The 23,603-nt window shown below is 38.1% G+C and overlaps 1 protein-coding gene across 4 annotated transcripts in view; it reads right to left on the bottom strand.

Annotated features, from left to right (window-relative positions):
- Window positions 1-23,603, bottom strand: part of fstl5 (follistatin-like 5) — a 175,550-nt gene that overhangs the window by 2,616 nt on the left and 149,331 nt on the right. For all 4 annotated transcript variants that reach the window (XM_044126833.1, XM_044126834.1, XM_044126835.1 and 1 more), the window contains 5 exons: window positions 15,415-15,441; window positions 15,079-15,197; window positions 8,535-8,684; window positions 5,880-5,987; window positions 3,650-3,774 (listed from right to left, as the gene is read on the bottom strand). In XM_044126833.1, coding sequence (XP_043982768.1) covers window positions 3,650-3,774; window positions 5,880-5,987; window positions 8,535-8,684; window positions 15,079-15,197; window positions 15,415-15,441 — 529 coding nt within the window. The remainder of the gene's footprint in view (window positions 1-3,649; window positions 3,775-5,879; window positions 5,988-8,534; window positions 8,685-15,078; window positions 15,198-15,414; window positions 15,442-23,603) is intronic.

Genomic DNA, 23,603 nt, shown 5'->3' with positions numbered 1-23,603 from the left:
TGTGTTTACGATCCAGAAAAGGATATGTTTCTATAGGCAGCTTTCCACTCAGTGGATGTCTGACCCAAACTCTGAAGTGAGCTTTGTATAACCTTCCTCAAGGCTGCAATCATCTCTGCTGCCTGTGTACCGTTTCCTGACACTCTTTCAATCCATTCAACTTTCCATTCATATGTTTGGATACTCTACTCTAAACAGCCAGCATTTTTAGCAATAACCTTTTATAATAATAATAAAATTAAATATATCACATAATGAAAATAAGTAAAAATTTTTTCTTTTTGACAAAAAATAACTAGTTACCTGGAGATTTTAATTCATTAATATACATGTATACTAATCCATTGGAGTTGCATATTTAATGTATTTGTTAATTGATAGTAAATATACTACATATATTTTGTGAGGCCATGACTTGACTTAAAGGCCTCACAAAATAAAATAAAATAAAATAAAAACAATGTAAAAATGTTTTCCTAATTCAGTTTTGACAATAAAAATTGATGAGTTTAATGCTAAATTATTCCTGGATTGACCAACGGTGGGATCTTCAAACAAATATTTGTAAAGAAAGTCTTAATGGCACATCACAGTAATGCAGATGACCATGGGGAATATGCAAGGAGCTGCCAGGCTCCAATTAAATGAGAACATCAGCTGATCGATGCCGACAGTCACTTCAGTCTTGTCATCATCCATCAGTTTTTATGCCATTTGAGCACCCAGCTGTCACTGCATCTGAACAGAAAATATCTGCTTGAAAGCCACCATGTGAATCAGTCACTGTAATGGGATTCATTGAACCAACTATTGTTTTTCTTCAAAATAAAATTAAGCCAAACATTTGTTTGAAAACTGGGGTATAAAGACATAAACGGTATCAACACACATCCTGCCAGAGACTGCAGAGGAAAACTGGCCTGGTTTCCTAAATTTGGTACATTTACATTTCTTCAAACACTAATAAATATAAATCACACTAAAATAAAAGATTAATAATCCGAAAACAGAAGTTGATTACTGCCATTAATGCAACACGTTAAAAATAGTGAATTAAATTTTAATGAATTCAAAATGTTTTCATTAAAAGAAGCCCAGGAACACTTTTACAGGATGTGGATGGTGAAACTGCAGATTAAAACATTAATTTCAAATATTTAAATTATTTAAGCATTCCAATAAGAACTAATAAAAACAGAATTTAGTTGATTTTATGCAAGCATAGGCTTTGCTGTACAGATTAGGATTTACATTAATGTGGGATTTTAACATCATACGTTTTTTTTTTTATGGAAAATCCACATCTATTAAGTCAAACTACATGGAGGGCAAAGAGGGGTTAACCTTAAACAGGTTAACAAGATAAAACATAAGAATTCAAATCATATTAATTCAATAATGTAATGTGTTTGTACACTGAAAAAGATTTCCAGGATTTGGTAGCTTAATTAAAAAAAAAAAAAAAAAGAGTATTTAAAGAACCTCATTACAACTCAGCTTTAAAAAAGTACAAAAGAAGGCAAATCACTGCTGATTTATCCTGCATTGATAAATCAGCAGGAGGAAAAAAACTCTTATTGTTCAACATGTATTAAATTATTCACTACTTATCCCTTTTGCTGTTTGTCCAACTGATGTTGATAGTTTTCATCAGCTTATAATTCAAAGGTTTATCTAAAAAAAGAAGTGTTTTTCATTGAAGTCTCACTTTTATTTTTGTTCCTGTGGCAGAAGTTTCTAACAACTTGACTCTGTATGTAATGTTTGTTTTACAGTTCAGTTACAGACCCAGAGAGCATAGCAGCAGCTCCCACAGAGTAGAACATATTTGAAACGTTCCTCTACAGTGCAAGTCTAAAATCATATATTTAAAATTTGATTTCCCCCAAAAGGTGCTTTCTGACTGTACTTCTGTTCTTTAATGATTAATGATCGCTCAAAGTTACCACTGAGGGAATCTGGTCATAAACAGTCACTGAAAGCTATAGATTATATGTAGGTGCTTCATGCAGCACTGATGTTACTAAACTGATAAATCAATTAGGGATTCTTCCTCTGAATGGAATACATTATGGTACAATATGTAAACAAAATCCTCAGACAAAAAGCAGCAGTTATTTAAACTTTCTATATAACAGAAGTACTTTGATCTCAGCTTTGGAAAGAGTAAAATTATTTTTTAATGCATTGAAATACATTAATTTCTTTGTTTTCCCTATAATTCCCAATTTGGATATTTGGGTGAAATTTCATAGCAAACTTTGTCAATTGATCTTTTCACATTTATTTAAAATGCACAAACACAAAACAACTATTTTGTGTCATTACCTTTATGAATGAAATAGAACAGAATAAAAGGAAAAACCAAAATGAAGAGCATGTGAAATTTCACATGTGCTGGTAAGCATCAAAATTCATTTATTGAAAGGTCAAAATGTGTGTAAAAAAAGTCAATTTCACTCATATTTTTATGTTAAAAACAGCATAAAAACATTACATGGAGATGTGGCCATATTTTCCTGTAATCTGCCCTGCAGGTCTCAGAGGATCTAATTACAGCTGTGGCACTAACCACTCTCACACAGCAGACTGCTTATTCCTTCTCTCCAGGTGACCATTAACACCTTGAAGTCCTGCAGACCACCTGCTTGCTCCCAGACTTTTCATAATATCTTAACTCAGAGTATCAAAGCTGCCTGGTGAGGTTTGAATAAATATGGAATTGTATGAAATACACAGTAAAGATTAGATGTATGAATATATTTATAGATCTAATTATTAAAGCAAAAGATATGAAAATATGTTCATATTTTTTTCATTTAGTCACAGACTTCAGTATATTTTGTTGGGATTGTATGTAAAACACATAGAAAGTAGCCCATCACTGTTGAGGGGGATGGGTTTTGAAATGTTCTATAAAAATATTCTGAAAAACTGGGTTCAACTAACAGTTTTCACCTACTTAGTAAATGTTGAAAGTTAATTATGTAAAGACAACGGCTCAGTCAAGGTCCAAGAGGCTTGTTAGAGAACATTAGTGAAAAAACATAAAAACAGCAGACGTGTCAGGGATGAAGTGGAGGAGAACTGAACCTAAAAACAGAAGGAAATTATAAAACCTGTGAGATTGTGAACATCTCCCAGACCTCTGATAACTTCTTTATTTGAAAACAGAAGATAAACCAGCTGTAAACCCACCTACATGGAACAGACAAAACATGCTGTGAGAAAACCTGGTTGGGTTGGTGGCTGAATGCACGTTTCAGAGTTTTACTAACTAATTTTTAAAAACCATCCCTTTTATTCCTCTTCAACCTTATGCACTGCTTTCATTGGTCTATCATAACCCCAATAAATAAATCTATATTTGAGGAAAGGTTTAAGGGGTGTGAGAAGGAGTGTCCACCTTTTGCACCGACTGTAAAAGGTGGACTTTAGTGATTAATTCAGTGACTTTGCTATGTTTTATTATAGAATACCAGAATAAAGCAGGTTAAAAAAACCTCTTCACCTTTTAGTGTTTGTGGAAATACTTGAAAACCATTCAACCTTTTCCTACTACTTCAACATTCTGCTCTACTTAGAGTTGGTCTCCAACCCAGCATTGCTCCTGTGTTCAAAGAGAGTTGTTGTTTCTTGCTGCACGTACCTGACATGGTTAACGATGAGGCTGGAGGCGGGGATGAAGAAGTCTTCTACCCTGTCGAAGTGTCTGCCAACCGGCTGGGTGTGAACTGTGTGGTGGGAGACTTTTCCACTGGCCTGATTGATCACCTGAACATCAGCACAGGAGGAGGTAGGTGTTTAACATGACTTTGATGAACAAACTCAGAGTTGCCAGTGCCTCCTCGTTTGAGGCCTCATCTTGAAACCATCTCAACCAGAGGAAATATTTGTAAAGCTGACATGTTGTTTTTCATTTTCCTGATAAAACTCATCAGCTCCGCCTCTTACCGCCGTGTTATCGGAGCTCCACAAAGGAAGACGCTGATGTGTGCCGTTGCCCTCGGTGTCTAAATTATACTTCAGCATGCATGAAGTCATGCAGGCATCTATTTGTGTGTGGGCTGAGTTTAATATGATTGTGGCACAAAGCACAAAACAAATTGTCACGGATCGACCTGCGCATTATGAATTTCTGGGCCTGCAATGACAAGAAAGATTTTCCAGTAAAGCCAATAATGTCACTACCTGACTTCAAATGACTCCTGGAACAAACAGATAAAAACTCTGTCCCACATGTTATCTGGCTTCATTCCTTTTGTTTCATACCAACATGGACTGAAGACTTGATATAGCTTGACATCGAATGGCTCTTGCCATTTGACGAGAATCAATAGAGACGAGTTTGTGAATATAAAGCTGATTAGTTAAAAATAAATCTGTAGACAAAATACATTTTAAATTATAATGAAGTCATTTTTCTTAAAAGTCGAAGGGCAGCTTCAGAAAAAGATGCGTCACATTCTAAATACTTTACCACTCAAATGGAAATGACTATTAATTAAGTAAGCATGAAACAAATCAATTGAAAGTCCCTCAGAGGCTGAGTGATTAATGTACACTTGTCATATTGGGAAAAATGAGAATTGGCCTCTGTGGAAGAATTCACATTTAAGAGTATTAGTTTCCAATTCTTCTATGGGGATTGCTAGCCAAATAAAACCTGTAAACTTTTTCTGCATAACAATGTTTATAAGCCAAAATATCTGGTTTTGCATTCAGAAAGACCCTAAAAAGTATGAAATATTAAAAAGACTAAAACATAAAAAGCCTTTCCAATGTGATGGCACAAATGTGTGTTTTAATTTACGCTCTAAAAACATAATACTTAATTCCATATACAGCTTACGGGTCTGTTTTAAAATTAAGACAGAAATATAATTTTCGATTTAGTAAATGAAAAACCCAAATCAGCACAGCTCATGCTGTAGTGGGAACAAATAGTCTAAGCAGCAAGTAAACGGCCAAACTTACTTGTTTAGGATCATTGGGTGCATCAGGTAAGAAATGGTTTCTTTAATAGAATTTACTGCAGTGACAAGTTACAAGGAGCTGTAACCTTTTTTCTAGTCACATGTTCTTTTCCATCTCTCTGCCAAGTGGTTTTTGACTGAAGCTGCCACTTTCTTTTGCATATCAGTATTTTAACTTCCTGTCAATTCATTCACTCCAACTTTATGTGTTTTGGTTCATAGGAATACTGAATTCCTCTTCATAGAAGGCTTTTAAAGCCTTGGATAAGGTGCCAGTTTGCTAGATATTTAAGTTGCTACACTCAGATAACCTTTCTCCTGATATTCTCTCCCTGATCTCATAAAACACCATATAAATCTTAATTTATGAACTAAAATTCCAGTGGAGACCTTGCTTTTACTACTTTAATCTTGAGTGAACATTGTTATATCCTTCAATGGCTGAGTTTGGCGTTTCAAGTGTAACATCACTTTTCTGCAACTTTCAACTGGCACTCTCAGCCGGTTGTATTCCCTTTTTCCACCCTCATACTTTTCCTTTGACAGATTTCTGAATTTCAGACATGGAAAGGAATGCATTCATCATGAGCTCAAAGCCTGAACAGAGTTGAAAAGGAAATATATGATGAATTAACATATGCCCTTTTAAGATGTTTTTCATTGGCTCCTACTTACTGTCCAACTGAGATCATTTAGCCTGCATTTGTGTCAAAACTTTGAGTGAAAAGGGATGCATGGTGGTGTTGCCTTGGATTTGAATTATTATTATTATTTATTTTACATTTTTCCAACACTTCTTGAATGAAAAAGATTCTATGTTCCACTATCTGCCTTGATTTTTTTCTACACAAATGACCACAGATGAATGAATAAAAAATATGCACAACTTGATGGCTGACATACCTGGAGAGTGGGGAAGTTCTTCTCCATGTCTCCCCAGCTCAGCACCCACACCTGGTCATGAGATTTGTCGTAGTGGAGCTTCACTGGATAAGGATCTGTGCCTACTGTCTGAAAGAAGACACCAAATCACAGCCAGGCTTTAAAGGCAGCAAAAAAAGAAATCTATTTAAAACAATCTTGACATCGCTTTTGAAGAAATCTTTTGTGGGAATGTTAAAAAACAATACCTGCACTCTAATGGACTGAGGTCAGTCAGTGAAAGTTGTCTTATAACAAAAAATGGGTTATTTTTTATGCATGGGCCATATTTAATGGCATTTCAAATCAACCACTGAAAGACACAATTGCTTTACCACACTGAGGTAATTGCCTTCAGCCTTTGTTCATTCATGACACATGGCAGCAAAACTCCAAGTCAGAACAATAGATGAGTCACAAGTGGCAGCGAAGAACTCCTCATGCATTATGTCCACCTGAGTGCAGACAGGCAGAGAGACTCAAAGAGAATAAGAAATGCAGCAGCAGTTTCATTCCAAAAGAGACGATGCAAACTAACTCCGACATTGTGACAGCAGTTTTGTTTCTATATTATCTGTTTTGCTTTGGATTCCTAATACCACTGTTTACTTTGGCAAATTATGCACTGCATTGTTCAGGAGGTAAACTGCTCCTGAGGGAGTTTTCTCAGATAAGAGAAGAATAGCTCTTGAATTCCAACTAATCTTGGCGCATGTTATCATCGGAGAAAACAGGTGTTCGTTCTTTTACTCTCAACTAACAGCTTCTTACAGACTGAGGAAGATTATGAAGATTCTCAGCCAATATGCTGCCGTATCTTTCTACACAAAGGATCCATCAGAGATGAAGCACAGAAAACATTGCAGGTACATTTGAATGCTTGAATTAAGATATTACAAAAATTTTAATAACTTAGCCAGAGTAACCAAGTCACTCTCCAAAATAATGCATGTTGTATGCATTCATTTTCTCAGGGTCTTACTTATGTATAACAAAATTAGAGGATGCTAGTCTCTGCACAAAACAAGTGACAGGTTCAGGTTGTTAATTAACAACTGCTAACATAATGCAGAGCAGCTAAACCTCCAGGCAGCTAAATAATGAGCTTGTGACAGACTCTGGGACACCAGCCTGCTTACCGGCAGGTCCCTGAGAGCCTTCTGTAAACAGCTACCATGGTGTCATGAACATCTGTGGGGATCTGGGCCACCCTGGTTTATTGTGACACACCCAAAAACCCACTGACTCCAATGATCTCACTCACTGCTATTCTCCAGACTGTTTCTGGATGAAGACGTCTAGAAATGGTGCTATTTTCCTTCCAAGCTTCCTAAAAATAACAAACCCTTGGAGGATAAATAGTTTGCCACACTCAATATTAGAGGGACTGCTTCTTGCCCTATATGTGTGAAAAAACCTGGCGGTGCTGTCATGTTACAATAATTGAAGGGCTGTCAGGCGACAATATCCACAAAGAGCTGGCCCTCCGGGGTCACCTGGTCATCACTTCGATGTGAAGGTTAACTGCAGATCTTGACAGTAGCAGTTTGGATGAAATGGGTCAGGTCAAGGATTAGCAGTCAGCAAAAGGTGAGGCGACTGATCTTTAAGCTGAAAAGTGAAACTGAGGAAAGATGTTGCACTTCCAAGATTTCTGATAAGCAGGAAGACTTTAAAGACAAATACAACAAAATCTTTTCCTCCTTGTGAATGTTTCTTAATGTTACCTTAAATCAGTAAAATGAGGACTATTTTAACTGCTATTTTAACTCCAGTTTGCCATTATCAGTTGAAATGACAAACTTCACCACCCATAAGGAGTCATAAATATAAATTAAAATTAGAAAGTTTAATTGTAGAGCTTTTCCTTGATGAAGACTGATCTTGATTTAAAGTTGGGCCTTGGTTTATAGCATGTTTGGTTAAAATAAAACATTTTATTATTGATGCCAAATCAGCCTGAACCCAACATTCGAACACAAGGATGCAAATCATTGTTCATTCTGATTAAAATTCAAACTTGTACTCAATTGCATGATTACTCTAGAATTGTATTTTAGTGTAATCATGCAATTAATTGTTTGTTACTGAATACCTCTGAACAACATTATGATCACTTGCCCAATTTTGTTGGGCAGTGGTGTCTAACCCAGATGTTAGCAACAGATCCTTTAAATCCTGTCAGTTGTAAAATGTGAACTGAACGGATTAGATTTTCCTGTGATGCTGGATTGGACTTGGGAATTTGGTGGCCAAGTCAAAACTTCACACAGGTTGGTGTCCTCAAACTGTTCCTGAATAGGAAGTGACAGGAAGCGTTGTCCTGTTGAACGAGGCCACAGGCTTCAGTGAAAATGGTTCACATGGTTTGCCACAAAGTCCCCTGAAGTCTGCATCCTTTAAATAAAATAGGGTTGCGTAAATAACTTCTTAGTTAGAAGTTGACAGTGGTCAATGTGTCACTATCACATTGACCACTCTTGTGACTCGCTGCCCCTGATCAATGTGAAACACTGAAAACCTTCAAGTTTTTAAAAGGCCAAAACAAAGATCGTTTGTTATCTGTAAAGGTGATGCACATTTCAGTGCTCCAAGACCAGCATGGAACTGAGTTTCCTAATTTACCCAAAAAATTACCTGGATGGCTTTCTGAGTCTGGATGTCAACTATTAGCACTCGGCCCAAGGTTGGCTGTGTCACATAAATAAACTTGTCCTTGACGTTGACAGCTGATGACCACACACACCTCTGCACCACCTCTCCAGGCGAGGTTGGGCACACCTCCTCCTGCAAAACACAAACACACACACACACACGTTTTCTTTGATCTAATTGCTTTTCATATCACAAGAAAATATATCTCATTAAAAACCAATTACCTTCCCCTAGTCTTTTTTGTGTGTTTTGTTTACTACTGCTGCCTTTTTCACTGATGGGAACATGAGTGGTGTTATCTTGGCAACTTAGATAAATTAGCTTTGCAGTTTCCTGCAAAATCTTTGTAATGACTCTCATTTGTCCATATATAATGTGCGGGACAAAGCCTGCAGATGATCTGCAGCTGCTCTGAGTCTAGCCCTGGAAGCTCCAGGCTTCTCAGCCAACTGGAAATCTGTCAACCTTCTGCCTTGGGACTTTTCCTTCCCTTCACGCTCTCCAAAGCCCCCAAAACCTAACGCTGTCCAGAAATCTGATCCAGCAACAGGTTATGTCAAAATACCAATAAGGAAAACAATGACAGCAATTTAATTTATTTGGATTCATAAAAATATCTCTGACTCCATTAACTATAATTTGAAGTCCAGATGTAGCTCCATCTGTTACTGTTTCACATCCAATGGTTTTAAAATCTTGAAATTTCTGCATTTACTGAGGTAAATGTTGAGTCATCGCTGCTGAACTCAGCGTCACCCCTGCAGACCCACACAGCGGTCATTTGATGCTATGGACCATAAATACCTCACTTATCGAGCCTTTAGGAGGTGAGAAATCGAACATCTGACACCCAGCTGAGGGTGTGAATGGAGGCGGCTTCAATTTTCTCAGTTTTCTCGTGTTGCATATGTCAGAGTGTGTGTGGGTGGGCTTTATATATGTGATTTAAGTAGTAACTGACAGCCTTTAAAGAATAACTATATCCTTTTCAACTAAAAAGTAGAGTGTATATGCAAAGGATTTGTCCTCTTAATGCAGAACATGAGGGTATGTTCATGTTCATGTATAGAAAAACATGAGGGTTGCGATATTCTGTGTAGCTTTTTGAAGCAAAACGTTTCAGACCCAAATTATCGGACTTTGTGGAGTATAACTGCTAATAAAAGCCCTCCCAGAGTTCAGTGCACTTGCTCGAAATCACATCCAGTTTCACATGTTGAAGTATGAATCATCAAACACAGCAGCTGCTGGAAATTGGACTGCATCCATGTGCATTAAAAAAATGGCGTGGGATTTAAATAACTTTTTCTTTTTCAGATTTTAGTCATGTGTCCAACCGGTATTTTTTTTCTCAACCAGCTTGCTAACCATCTGAGTTTACAGTAAACAGTCTTGTGCTGGAGCGCTGACAACTATGATGATGCTTCTGGTTACAGAAAATAAAATATTGCTGATAAAATCCATTCAGGTTTGCACAACAATAATGAATGCCTTCCCCTTAATACATATGATCCTTTGAACTATTTTGATAGTTCATGTTTCATCAGTTACTTCAATTAAAACCAGTTTCCTTTCCTTCAAAGGTGTGGTGCTTGGGCATTTAAACATGGGAGAAATGTCTTGTTATAAGTGAAAAAATCTTCCAGTGGAGAAAGTATGGTACTTGTTTATCAATATTAATTTGTTTTTGTTTTTTGTTTTTTTTTACATAAAACCAGCTCCTATATCTTGCTGAAAAGTTATTTGCAAATTAGTTTTATTTCAAGTGTATTAAGATGTTTGGATTTGAAACTTGAAAAAATACCTGGTAAGATTTTGCGTTTCTGCAGGGTAAGTAACCCGCTGCAGAAAATAACTAAGTATAGAGATCACCCCACCTCCCCATGCTGGAGATTTTAGTTTAACAGTAACAATAAATAAAGTTACCTCTAAAATTAATCACACAAGTGACATCTAGACCCAACAGAAGACTTAAACTTCAATAAAATCAATTTGGTTGTGTGTGTGTTGTTTTTGTCTCCTGCAGACTTTGCTTTAATTCTACTTCTTTTTTTCTATCTAATCATAAGAAATCATAGTCAGACAGAGAGAGTCATGAAACAGGAAGAGCAGGTTTTCTGAAAAAAGTGGAAGTAAGTTTCCATCCCAGTTATAAATGTGATTTTGACATTGAACTTGAAATGGTGTAAAAGGTGTAACTGCAATTAAAGATCACTGATATGTTGGAGGTAGATGGTAGGTGAAAGGTTAGGGAAAAAGGGAAACTAAGAGGAGAGCAGAGATGATCAATGCCTTATTTGGAAGCAGATTGTCGAACAACTTTTCAAAGAAAAGGTTGTGCAGGCAACGGATGTAGGAGGACCGCTGAGCAACCCTGAGACATTAGAACAGACATCAGGACATAATGTCTCTAAGACAGAGATGGATATGAGATCATCTGTTTTTGTCAAACAGATGACCAAAACATAAACAAGCACAGCATCAGTGCTAGCCAATGCAAGCGCTCCAAAATGGTGGATAAACTCTATAAAAGGTGGGTGGAAAAGCGGAACCTTTGGTTGGATCCTTCAGGCAGCTTTGAGCCAAGATTGAGATGGACAAAGAACTCTGCAGCTGAAGAAGAGCCGGGGCCACAGAGCCGAAGGCTGTCCTGTTCATGGGGACCAACCAGTCTGCCCAGCAACATGTGGCTTCTAATCACACTTCTCTCATCAGCTGGGTTCAGACCCCAAAGACAAAGATGAAGATAAAGGTAAAGAAAAATACCTTCCTTCCATGAGGTCAGTGCGTCTACAGCTCAACGGACCAGAAAGATCGTGAAAAAAGATGAAGGGAGCTTCAGACCCGAGACCTGCCGCTCTAAGTCAGTACTCTTCCTGCCAGGACCCAAGTCCTGTGTGACTTCACCATCCATGCAGAGACGAAAACTCATTAGACCTACAGAGATCCCTGCCTTTGTCGATCAACCTCCTGCTGCTGGAACACCTTCTTCATCATCAAGCCAGTTCTGGGGTTTGAAACGCCATACTCCATCTCTCAAAGGTTCCCTTTTTAGTTCTCAGTGTTAGCATTAGGGAAAGATAGATTAGATGATTGATCTTTCTTATTTGATTATTTCTGATACTGAATTAAGCTGTACTGACCCTTGCAAAATTGCCTTACTAATAAAATATTTAGCATAAAGAAAATCTAAAAGATGTTGTGGACATTCAATTAATGAGTCACTTCAAAGTTCTTTGATGGTTCAGTAACAAGTCCAAGTTGTAATAAAGAGAAAGAGCTACCGTTAACAGATGTGCTCTGTGAAACTAATTGGCTGCAGGCTGCTCAGTCTGGCTAATTCACAAGAAGAAGAAGGTGCGAGACACCTGGATGGAGGCCGTCAGGAACCAGGCGAGTCTTTCTTGAGACCAGCTTTAAACAGTTTACTTCAGTTCTGGACAGGGTAAATCCCAGCAGATAGAGGAAACTCGTTTCGCCCGTTAGATGGTGAGCTGGTAGCACATCTCCCCTCTCATAAGAGGAAGTAGAGAGAGAAGGGGTGGGGGAGGGCTGCACAACAACAATATGTTGCTATTAAATATGTCACAGGTGTGAAGGAACAGAATTGCAAAAAGTTATGTTGTTCACAATAGGCGTGTGAAATCACTACTAAGTCCAAGAGGCAAAGTTTCTCCCTGTCAAATTAGGAAATAAAAAGTGACTAATAATAATATCAATATGGCATTTTATTTTTAAATAAATCAGGTTAGAAATTTGTTTGCAATCCTTATTTATTTATTTATTTATTTCTCCAAAGAGTTTTTGCGGCACTAGTGGCTCGTATTTTTGCGACAGTAGGCAGACAGGAAAGAGGGCGAGGAGAGGGGGGAAGACATGCGGCAAAGGTCGTCAGGACCGGGAGTCGAACCCGCAACGTCCGCGTCGAAGACTAAGGCCTCCAAGCGTGGAGCGTGCTAATGCCCTGCGCCAACACAGCACGCCCCTTGCAATCCTTCTTTAAATACAGGGAAATAAAGATATTTTCATTTAAAAAAAAAAAAAAAAAAAAAAAAAAAAGCTGTATTAAACTTTGTGGTAGTGAAACCAACTGCAAATATAAGCTTAATAAACATTTCACTGAACATTTACAGTATATCTCATGTAAGTTCTAGACTGGCTCAAACTTTGTAGCTGTCAGACAAAACCTGTAGTTCTGAGAATTGCAAGGAAAATGTTAATCGTTTGTGAGCTTAAATCAGCCTTTTATGGTATATTGTGACAGGCTCGGACAGTAAAAACATTTTTACTTCTAAATGTTAACACTTCCTTGTCTAAAGTATTACTAAAGATAAACTTTAGGTTGTCATTATTAAACAGCCCAATCTATTGGATTTGTCTGAAAAACTGATCTGAAGCCAAACAAATTCTGAAACCAAACTAATTGGTTTAGTTGCTGTGTGGCTGATAGAATATTTCTGAAAAGGATCAAAGTAAGCTAAACTTTTGCTGATCTAAGACTAAACACTGACTTTACTATGACTGAACATTAAGGTGTATTGCTCTGTACAGTGTGCAACTCAGTTTACTACTCTATATGTTGGCCAATAATAATGAATAGGCTGTGTGATTACCATAACAAATCAATCAATGTCCCACTGTGATGGAGGAAATGCGAACATCATGCTGGGAATGGCCTCGTGTTCACGATGCAGGGCAGCCAGACGGTTGTAGAACTGGCATCACAACACTCACAGTGATTGATATCCTAATACAAACACACCTCTCAGAGGAACACTTGGCTGATTGTTGTGCATTCATGGCTTCACTTTATGTATAACCTTCATCCAATCAGCACAGGTCTGGAGGATGAAAAGCAGCTCAGAGGGAAAATGTCCATTGGAGAAACCATGTAAATCTAACAGGTATCTATCAGTTTAATGCTTTGAATGTTTTTCTGCCTGAGAGCTCTGGTGATAAACTGTGATTTAAGGCGGGCTGACTGGGTGTAAAACAGTCCGCTGAGGGGTGAAACCAACTCTGATTGCATGTAGTCTGTCAATGAATTAAATTAAACAGGCTGACTTGACACTCTAAAAGCCCCCCTCGTGCCTTGGGTTCTTTTCTTAAAAGAAAAACATAACTGGACGAGAATATGCAAACATCACAAACTCATTTAAAGCTGTGATAAAAAAATAAATAAAATAATGTATTTCCCCAATAAACGTCTATAGCTTGCAGCTCAAAAACCCAAATTAAGTAGCAATATATTTGAAAAATATTTAGATTTTAAATAGGCATCATTTGTTGCAATATGTGTTACAGAAAGCACTGAAATTCACAACGTCTGAGAACACCCAGTTCCATTGTCAGCTTTATTCTTGCAAAACTTGCAAATATTTGTTTACAAAGCTTGCTCCATTAATTTGAAAAACAAGAGGAAAGAAGACAGCTCTATATTTTCTTTTTGACGTGGCACCCGCAGAGAAAGACAACACAGCTGTACATCATGCAGGTGCTTGAGGAAACACACTGTTGAGATATGATCTAATTATGTCTGGAAAGAATCATACAGTATCTTGTAAAAGTCTGTGCACTGCTTGAAGCTTTTTGTATTTTATCATGTTACAACCATCTACTGACATAATCTTGTGTATAATTATGAAGTGGGGAGATTTTTACGTGTCTGAAGTGTTTTCTTACTTCAAAAAGAGACACACCTAAAGACTCAGTCGAAGTTTGTTGGTGGGTTAACGGTTCAGAAAAGTAGGTGAAAAGTGTTGAAAACCATGTTTCATTTTTTTTCACTTCACTTGATCTAACTCATGAATTGAATACATTAAAGTTATAATAAATACACTGAAGTTTGTTGGAAAACATTAGGAAATGTGAAAATTTCAAGCGGTATTAATTCTACAATGATGCACTGTATGTTTTCCAATTCTATGATGATGTGGCTCACTAACAAATATGAATGGGACATTCTAAGCTTAAAATATTTTACATTTAAGCTAAGAATGGAAAAAAGATGCACAAAAATATATTTTACAGTAAAAAGTTATACAAATATAAATAAATATATATTTACATCATATATCTAGATGTAAATATATGTTTTTATTTCAGCCCTCCCTCCGGTCATGTCTGTACTACTTTTCAAGATAGGCTTACTTTTTGTGCAGAAAAACTTGAACTAACATCAGCAATAAAAGTTGAAAATTGTTTGCTATGAAAATCAAGATGACAGTTTGAATTGTTGGAAAAGTATTTGGTTCTCCTGTCAAATTTTGACTAAAAGAACAAGACAAATATACCAATTAAAAGTAGGAAAACTCAGGTTTGTGCAAATTTATGAACACTTGGAATATAAAGTTTGATGACTGAAGAAAACCTACCAATTTGATCATAGAGATCTTCTTGTGATCAAACACTAAATTATATCCCTTTATGATGTGTTTTAATGTTGTCTGCTTAGTTTTAAACTCTACATCCAAAAACTTAAGACTTCGGTCAAAGTTAGTTCTGAACTTTTCTCATGATCACTCACCTGCAGAGCCAGCAGCTTCTCGCTGGGCTTGATGTGCCGCTGTATCTCACAGGCCACTGGCTGAATCACTTTAATCCCATCTTCATAAAACACATAAAACATGTTTCCAATACCGAGACCTGCAGGAAAACAACAGGCTTATCACATACCTGAAAAAACTCCTGAGGCTGCAAAGTATGAACATTTAGAATGGAAATAAGCTGGCAGCAATGTTATCTATGATTAAACTAACAAATCATTTAATCCTCCTCATCACAGTTCAGTAACTCTGTTACACAAATTCAATTAACTCGGGTTAATGAATGCTATAGAAGAGCAGGAGCATCCCAGACGTACCTTCTTCTCGCCACAAGATGTTTGCCACTGTGAAGCAGAGAAATGGGGAACACAGTTAAAAATAAATGCAAGAATCAATAGGGCCACTCTACAAGAACTACGATCCAAACAGAAACTCCTGCTGAGGCAAAGAGGAAAGCAGACTACATGAAACTTTTATGGAAAGTGTCTCTGACTCCTACTGCAACAAACAATCGATCAAATGCTCTGCTTGTAAATAACATGACATCCCATACTCTGCAAAACAGAGGGCAGTCAGCTATGAATACTGCATAACAGTTTGTTTTTGGTGGTGAGAACCTTTCTAGGGTTCAAAAAAAGGAATAAAGACCAACTACACAATCATTCTATCAAAATGAGCTGCAGACACTTAAATAGTCCAAATGTTTTAACCTATATGGTTATCATAAGGCATTAGGAAGAAATAATGGCTGATTTGGCTCTTGCAACAGGTTATTTCTCATTAAATTCACTTAGAAGTGACTAATGACATGAAATACTGGCTAAAAGCCACACAACACCCTGAGTGCTTTAATGGGTGGCATAAAACACTGGCCGACAGATGGCTTTCAAAGCAGCCTCTGGCTACTCTGAGAGGAGATGCTGTTAAACGACTCAATAGGTAAAGTGGCAAGAAGATGTATATATATATTTATTTATATATATATATACTTCCCATGCATGTATGAGAGTAAATCCTGAATCCCAGTCAATTTTATCCTCCAACTCAGCAGCAGCAGCAGCACTGTCTTGTCACACCATGTCTTTAATGGTGACCTTCCCTCATTGTTCATCTTTCCCCCAGTGTTCTCTCTGTTTCCGTTTTCAGTCTGCAAACCAATCTCCAGCCCAATTCACATCCGATTTTAATCTTGCCTCTATTGCAATGCTCATCCTCACAGCCTCCTGATCAAGTGGACAGATGCAGAGAAAGAAAAGGGTGGAGAGACTAAGGCAGCGAGGCACCGCGGTGCTGTTAGTCAGCCTTAATCTTTCAAAAGTGCTTTGTCAAGTGTTTCCAGTGCAGCCTTGCATACCTTTTACCTCATTAAAAGTTTGACAAAAGAAGTGGGTCTATAGATGGAGGAACAAGGAAGCATAGAGTGGAAGCAAAGACAGAACAAAAGGAAAAAAACAATACAATTTATTTGAGATCTGCCAAAATAAAAAACGGAGAAAATGGAAAGGAAGAGTTGAGATGAGATCTGGTGTGCTCCAGTCTTTTCAATAGCCTAAAGTATTGAAGCAATTCATCACTGGGTAGAGAGACTGTGGCTGTTCTGCGCATGCGAAGGACCAATACATCAACTTCATCATCCATATAACAAAACAAGCCGACTGCCACTGTAGGCGGTGAGTTCACTCTTTCTGGGCGTAATAACTATGTTTCCACTGGGCTCCAAACATTAGGGATGCCGCTCTCACCAGCCAGACTGGACTCTGCAGTTTGTACCCGTCAGCAAGGTTACACAAATTCAATTTGTTTACACGAGCACACTGCTATGACAGTGGGCCAAACAGCCCGTGGTGCTCAACACAGTGGCGTGGCAGAAAATGGTGAATGCATAATGGAGGGAAGGTAATTGGATTACAGCAGATGTAAAAGCAAAAGTGTAACTTCAGACGACTGCCTTGGGTGTGCAAAGATGTTCCTTTTTAAAAGATAATCAGCATTTATTCAAGAAAATGATAAAAGAGTTATCCTTTAACTATAAGGACTGCAGAGAATAGTCTGGACAGAAATCGAGTGCAAAGTCTTAACTACACTGAGACTTTAGCTTTTCTTAAAGAACAGTTCCATCATTAAGCCGCAAAGATCAACCCTCATCTAAGCTGCGTGGCTGGTCATAAATCACCAATGAAGCCAGCCATTTCCTGTGCTTATGTGAGCTTTTAAATACCATGCCTGGATTGAGAAACCAAAGAAGGTGTAAAGTGGAGCTTGGCATGGTCCATGTTGAACACAAAACACAAAATGTGTGGCTGGCGTTTCACTTTCCAAAGGATAAAACACATTGGTGATGATGCACTGACTTTTTTCTGTTTCCCAGTGATGCTAATACTGAATTAACAACCCGTGTTGCCACTACTGAGTGAACCACCTTTAGCTAAAGTTCTCTCAATTCACTTTACTGCAATCTGACCAGTATGATGATGGTAAGAAATGTTGCCCTTGACACAATAGGTCAGTCTCGTGGTGCCTTGACTTTACATCCCCATCAACTACCACAGAGTGCCCCACATATCACCACTAAACTGGGAAGATGACTAACTTCTACATTGGTCAGAGGCTATTATGAGGCTCTGAGTACCTTACCTGGTATCTTAGATGTTAAAAAGCAATGTGGTGACTACAAGACCTTAAGATTGTCTTGTTAGTGTTGAGGGAGGACAGAGCAGATGTCTGCAGAGAGGTCTGAATACTTTCCTAAGTGACAGTTAAACACAGCCATCTGGGTAAATAACTGTAATTTTGAAACAAAAACCTTTATAGTTCAAGATTTATTTTTCTCATCTTCAATCTGATTGCTTTCCTCAGTTCTCCAAAAACCCTAAAGAAGGAGTACACATCTTTGGTATTAAACCAACCACATTAAAGTTTGGTGAAGAGAAAGGAATCTACCCAATTTATTTAGGAGTTATTTAAAGTTCCTGTATTGGCTGAGTAATAAAAGTGAATATTGCATGCTGTTTGTCTTCTGGTACATCATGGCTGAGCAAATTTTGCATAAAATCAGTGCAGCAGTAGTTGGCTGTCTGTTTCTTCCCTGCTGTCAATCAAATAAAATAAATTCCATCCACTAGTTCTTAGAACTCACTTTCTTAATTCAGAGATGAGTTTTAAAAGTTTGGCTTCTGTAGTTTTCATCCAAAACTGCAATCAACTGCAGTGAGATGCTTGAATCATCTCAGTTGAATGCTTTTGATGAAGAGGAGCAGTGGTCCAACCAGAGACCCCGTTTCCCCCAACCCCTCTCAAAAGATGAGACCGACTACCTTTATGGAGGAAGCTAATTTCAGCTGCTTGTTCCAGAGATCTGTTTTTCTGGTCTTGAGTTCATGCTCACAGGTGAGGGTCAAAATTTAGACAGACCAATAAAGTGAGAGCTTTGCTTTTTGGTGTTGCTTTCTATTAACTAGGACAAATTGTTGAAGAAGCAACATTTGCGTAAAAAAGGCTGCAATCACTCAAAACTACTCCAAAATACTTAAACTTCTCTACCTCAGGCAAAAGATTGACCCCTGAACCTGAAATCCACCTTTTTCTGTTTATTAGCCTGAGGCTTAGAAGAGCTGACTCTCATCCCAGCCACTTTACTCTCTGCTGTGAACTGCTCCAATATATGTGAAAGTCATGGTTTAAAGAGGCCAACAAATTCACATCATGTTCAAAAAGCAAAGATGAATCCTTGAGGTTGCCAAACCAGACACCCTCCTTAGCACCAAGTCAAGCTTGTTTTGTCTGTTTGTGGGTGGGATATATCAGACAACAAGTGAACATTGAATGTCAAGTAAGATTGACAAAGATCAATTTGCAATGGTAAGAAAACTGCTTTAACGTATCTCCAACATGGCAGTTCTTCACTGGCGAGTATCTGTCAAAAGTGGTCCATGGAAGGAACCGTAATTGATGCTCACAAGGAGTGACAGCTGCCTCATCTGCTCCAATGCAACAGATTGGACTTGCATTGGAACTCAACTTGCTGAAAAATTTATCCTGCTTCTAGTAGATGAATCATAACAGAGTGCATCACAGTCTTTTGCATTTATGTGGATGCAAAGTTGAAGAGCAGTCAGGTTTTCATGCTGGCCCATGTCTACTGCCAAAAGCACAAAGCATGAGCATCAGAAAGGAATGAAGGTGATGCTCTGACAAATCACAATTCCTGTTACATCACGTGGATGGCCAGGGGAGTACTATCTGGGAATCCCATGGCATCAGGATCCACTGATAGATGAAGTGTAAGCTTTAAACAATGTTCTGCAGAGAGATCTTGGGTCCTACCATCCATAATGATGTCATTTTGACTTGTACCACCTATTGTCATGTCCCTAAGCACTGTTGGAGGGCCTGTATACCCTTTCGTGGAAAATGTATTCCCTGAAGCTGTGAACTCTTTCAGCATAGAAATGTTTCCCTGCCATAAAGCAAAAATGGCTGCAAAGTGGTTTGGAGGACCCATCTTGTAATTTATAGGACATTAAGGCACTTCTCCTAATATCTTTGTGCCAGAAACCACAGAAAACTACTAGGTAGTTATCTTTATGTGTCTAACTTTTCCTGAATGTGCCTTGTAAGCTGAATAAAATCATAAGTGATAATCTTCTTGCCAAGTTATAAACTCTTAAACTATGGGGTTTTCTGAGGTCCTTGGGCTGCATGGCCTTTTGATCCCACTTCTTTTCCATCAAAAAGGTTCAAAATGTTCTGGATAAAATTCAGTTTCAAATTTTTCAGATATTTTAAGAGCTGTGCTCCTGTACTTTTGGCAGCTTAGTGCTGCATACATTAGCACTGAAGTCTAACTCTGCGCATCCCCAGGGGAACCCTTTAAAGTCAGGTGGAGTGAAGACACTACCTAAGTAACAGCTATGACTGCTCCTGAATTAGAGCTGGGAGCATTTGATGGATTTGAGTCGGTATCATCTCCAAAGAGAGGAAAGTGATCAGAAGGCTTAATCCTTGGAGCAAAATCCAAGTTTTTAAAGTTGACATGTTAGCGAGAGCTTAAAACATCCAGAGCTTCAGCACAGATCAACTGTACAGTAAGGGTTATTAAAAAAAAAAGACAATTTATGAGTTATAAATATGTAAATATGAAAGACATAAATTTTTTACTTATTTAGTTTGTAAAATTTTCATTGGCTTTTGGTATACATTTAATAAAAATTTAATTCTGGACTTATTCCTTATATTTTTAAGACGAATGTGGAGTCTCTCTTTCGTCTGCAGCCTAATACTGTACACTTTTCAAATTCATCCATGAATACTTATAAGCAAGAGTCTCATAATTTAATTCTATATGCATGAAAACTTTCTACCTGACTTATAATATTCAATTTCTAAAGCAGTCAGCATGAAACCGTGTCGACAGGAAGCTGACTGTTCATGCTGTGGAATGCGTCACTGTCTGGTTTTAGCTTTTTGCTGTTGACAGCGTGTCCAACACTGTATGAAAGTCTGCTGTGGCGGGAAGGACCGGCTGATGGAAACAGAGACCCTATTTTGCCGTAAACTGGTCTGGACTACTGAGAGGATGCAGAGCAGGTGGGATGGTGGACGTTGTTAAATAAAAGAGAAAAGCTTTGTGGAGAATCTGGAGTGGAGTTGTGGTGTGTCAGCCATGCAGAATCAAGGTTCAGGAGATCAGAGGGGTTTGTTTCAACCAATCATTTCCACCAGCTGACTTCAGTTTACAGCCGTCTATCTGAATATGTGAAATCCTGCTTTACTGAAAATTTCTGGAACAAATCCAACAGACATCAAAAAGTGTCTGAGAGACAGTGAACATAAAATAAGAGAATGATATACACTGAAATACACACATGTGGAGCAAAGGCATGCTTCTGTGTCATACTGTAGGTGATGGCTGAATGCTAAATAGAAGGGGGAATAAAAGATTTAGATCCCTTAAGATTCAGCGCTGCATAGCAGTGTATTAGTTCACACTGTTGCTTCACAGCTGGAGGGATTCTGGAGTCTGCATGTTCTAACCACACGTTTGTTTTTTCTCTCCAGGCACTCTTCTTCCTGCAGTCCAAACACATCCTTGCTGGGTTAATTGCCCTAGAGAGTATGAGTTGTTGTCGGTCTAGTGTGTCTCTGTGTTGCCCTGTGATGGACTGTTAAGTGGTCCAAGGTGTCCTCCAGAAACTCACTTGAGTTTCTCTGCAAGGATTAAGCATTAATAGAAAACGGATGGATTATTCTAAACGACTGACTGCAGTTTGATCTAATAATCAGTCTAGTTTGACACAAATTAACTTATTCACAGTTTAATTCATAGTTTTTCAATGGGAATCTCAATATTGATGCAACTGCTGAGGAGCAGAAGCAAAATGATTCAGAGATAACTTTTCTATTTCAAAAATTGTGAATTGAGTTTTTTCATGTATATATCCATCGTTCCATCCATTTTCTATTCACCCTTTGTCCCTAATGGGGTTGGGAGGGTTGCTGGTGCCTATCCCCAGCTAACGTTCCGGGCAAGAGGCGGGGGTCACCCTGGACAGGACAAACAACAGACAGGACAAACAACCATTCACACACACACTGACACCTAGGGAGAATTTAGAGAGCCCAATTAACCTGACTGTCATGTTTTTGGACTGTGGGAAGAAGCCGGAGAACCCGGAGAGAACCCACCATGCACAGGGAGAACATGCAAACTCCATGCAGAAAGACCCCCGGCTGGGAATCGAACCCAGGACCTTCTTGCTGCAAGGCAACAGCTCTACCAACTGCACCACTGTGCAGCAGCCCTCATGTATATATATAGGGTTACCCTAACCCTAACCCTTCTGTCTGGTATCAAGACTGTTATCAAAATTTCTTCTCTAACTAATTAAAACGGATGAACAGAAGATGATCAAAACAAAAACAAATGTTTCATGTTCTTCAAAAAGATGTGAAAATGTCTTCAGCAAATGGGGCCGACAAAAATATGTTTAATTTATAAAGAGTAGAAACTAATTAACCTCAGTAATTAGCCTTTATAGTATCTCACTATAAATGACTGAGACACTAAGCTAAGCTAGTGTCTAATCAAGCTAATCAAGTGCAGGTTACAGCTCACTGTGGGTCAGTTCTGTGGATCCAGAGTATTAGGTGGTTTTCACATGGTATAGTCCAAAACCACTAGAATTATACCAATGTTTCTGTGGTCTTTTGTTATAATGCCCAAGAAATGCCTGAGGGAGCAGAGTTTCTCCAGCAGTATGGCAAATAGAGAAGTGGAGAGCTCCTGCTATTCTTATAAAAATAATTTTAGCTGTTTGGTAATACCTCCAGTTTCAAAACATTCATTTAAACTAAGGGAGCAACACCTAGCAGTCTTAAGGTAGTGCTGTTTTTAATTAGTTTAATTTAATTAGTTTATTTGGTAGGGACAGTCATACAGCGACATAGACAAACTGAAAGAGAACAGCAGTCCCATGTTTACGTCATAGTGCAATAGCAAAAGCTAATTCGCAGCATTTGTCCCTAGAAGGGCTTTTTAAAAAATACCTCTAAAAGTTAAAGTAATAATCAAACAAACAGTAAAACATAAAACATCAAAACATCAAAAGTGGGTGCAGTTCTGTTTTTGACATAACCATAGGGTTTTAAAAGTATCTTTAGACGCTGACTGCAGGCTGGTTACCTAAAGAGATAGCCATACTAATTAACTGCTAATAAAAGCTTCTTAGGCTTGCAGTGTTAATGTGGTATCCCACAAGCATGTTTATTTAATGAGCTATTCAACTATTAAATTACAGAAAACAGTTTCATCACAAAGCTGCAAGACAAGTCACTCTTAACGGATTCTGGTTCAGCATAAATCACCAGAAAATTCCTCCAGGTTCTGCAAAAACCTCAGCTTTTACAAATAAAGCTAGCTTCATGGAACAGACGGAGACATGGAGCGGATCGCTGGGTGGTTGTTTATGAGATTTCTGCAAAAAAGTCTAATATGCGAGATTAAATAGAAAAACTAATCAGTACTGCTTCTTGATAGCTTCATTATGGATCTGTCTTAGTGGGAACATACTGCCATATGGCAGGTATGGAAGGTCCACCGGGAACACAAGCCCAAAGCCACAATATGGACTGCATCAAACTTTCATTAAAGAGAAATACCAAACTGATGGTGTTGATTGCAAATCTAAGTCTTAATCCATAACTTTTCCATCAAATGTTGAGATTGAGTTAAAGTATGGGAATGAGAGCAGTTGTTTTGGGAAATCTTCCACAGAAAGTTCAGTTTCTGTGAGCAAAAAGAAACAAGAAAGCACAAATGGATGTAAATAAGCTTTAGTTATAAACGCTGTGTGAATGTGAATGCTTTCTTGTTTATTTTTTCAGACAAAATACAGATTAATGAAGAAGAACTGAGCACTGGTTCATTATGTTTAGTTTATTCAGCTTCTTATCAATTGTGAACCATCTAAATAGTTGTTGGTTTGCCTGCTACACTGATTTTGGTGAC

This window comes from Gambusia affinis, linkage group LG09 (assembly GCF_019740435.1).
Source record: "Gambusia affinis linkage group LG09, SWU_Gaff_1.0, whole genome shotgun sequence".
Lineage (NCBI taxonomy): Eukaryota > Metazoa > Chordata > Actinopteri > Cyprinodontiformes > Poeciliidae > Gambusia > Gambusia affinis.
Note: the sequence above shows the minus strand (reverse complement) of the source record. Positions and strands in the feature narration are given on the sequence as shown.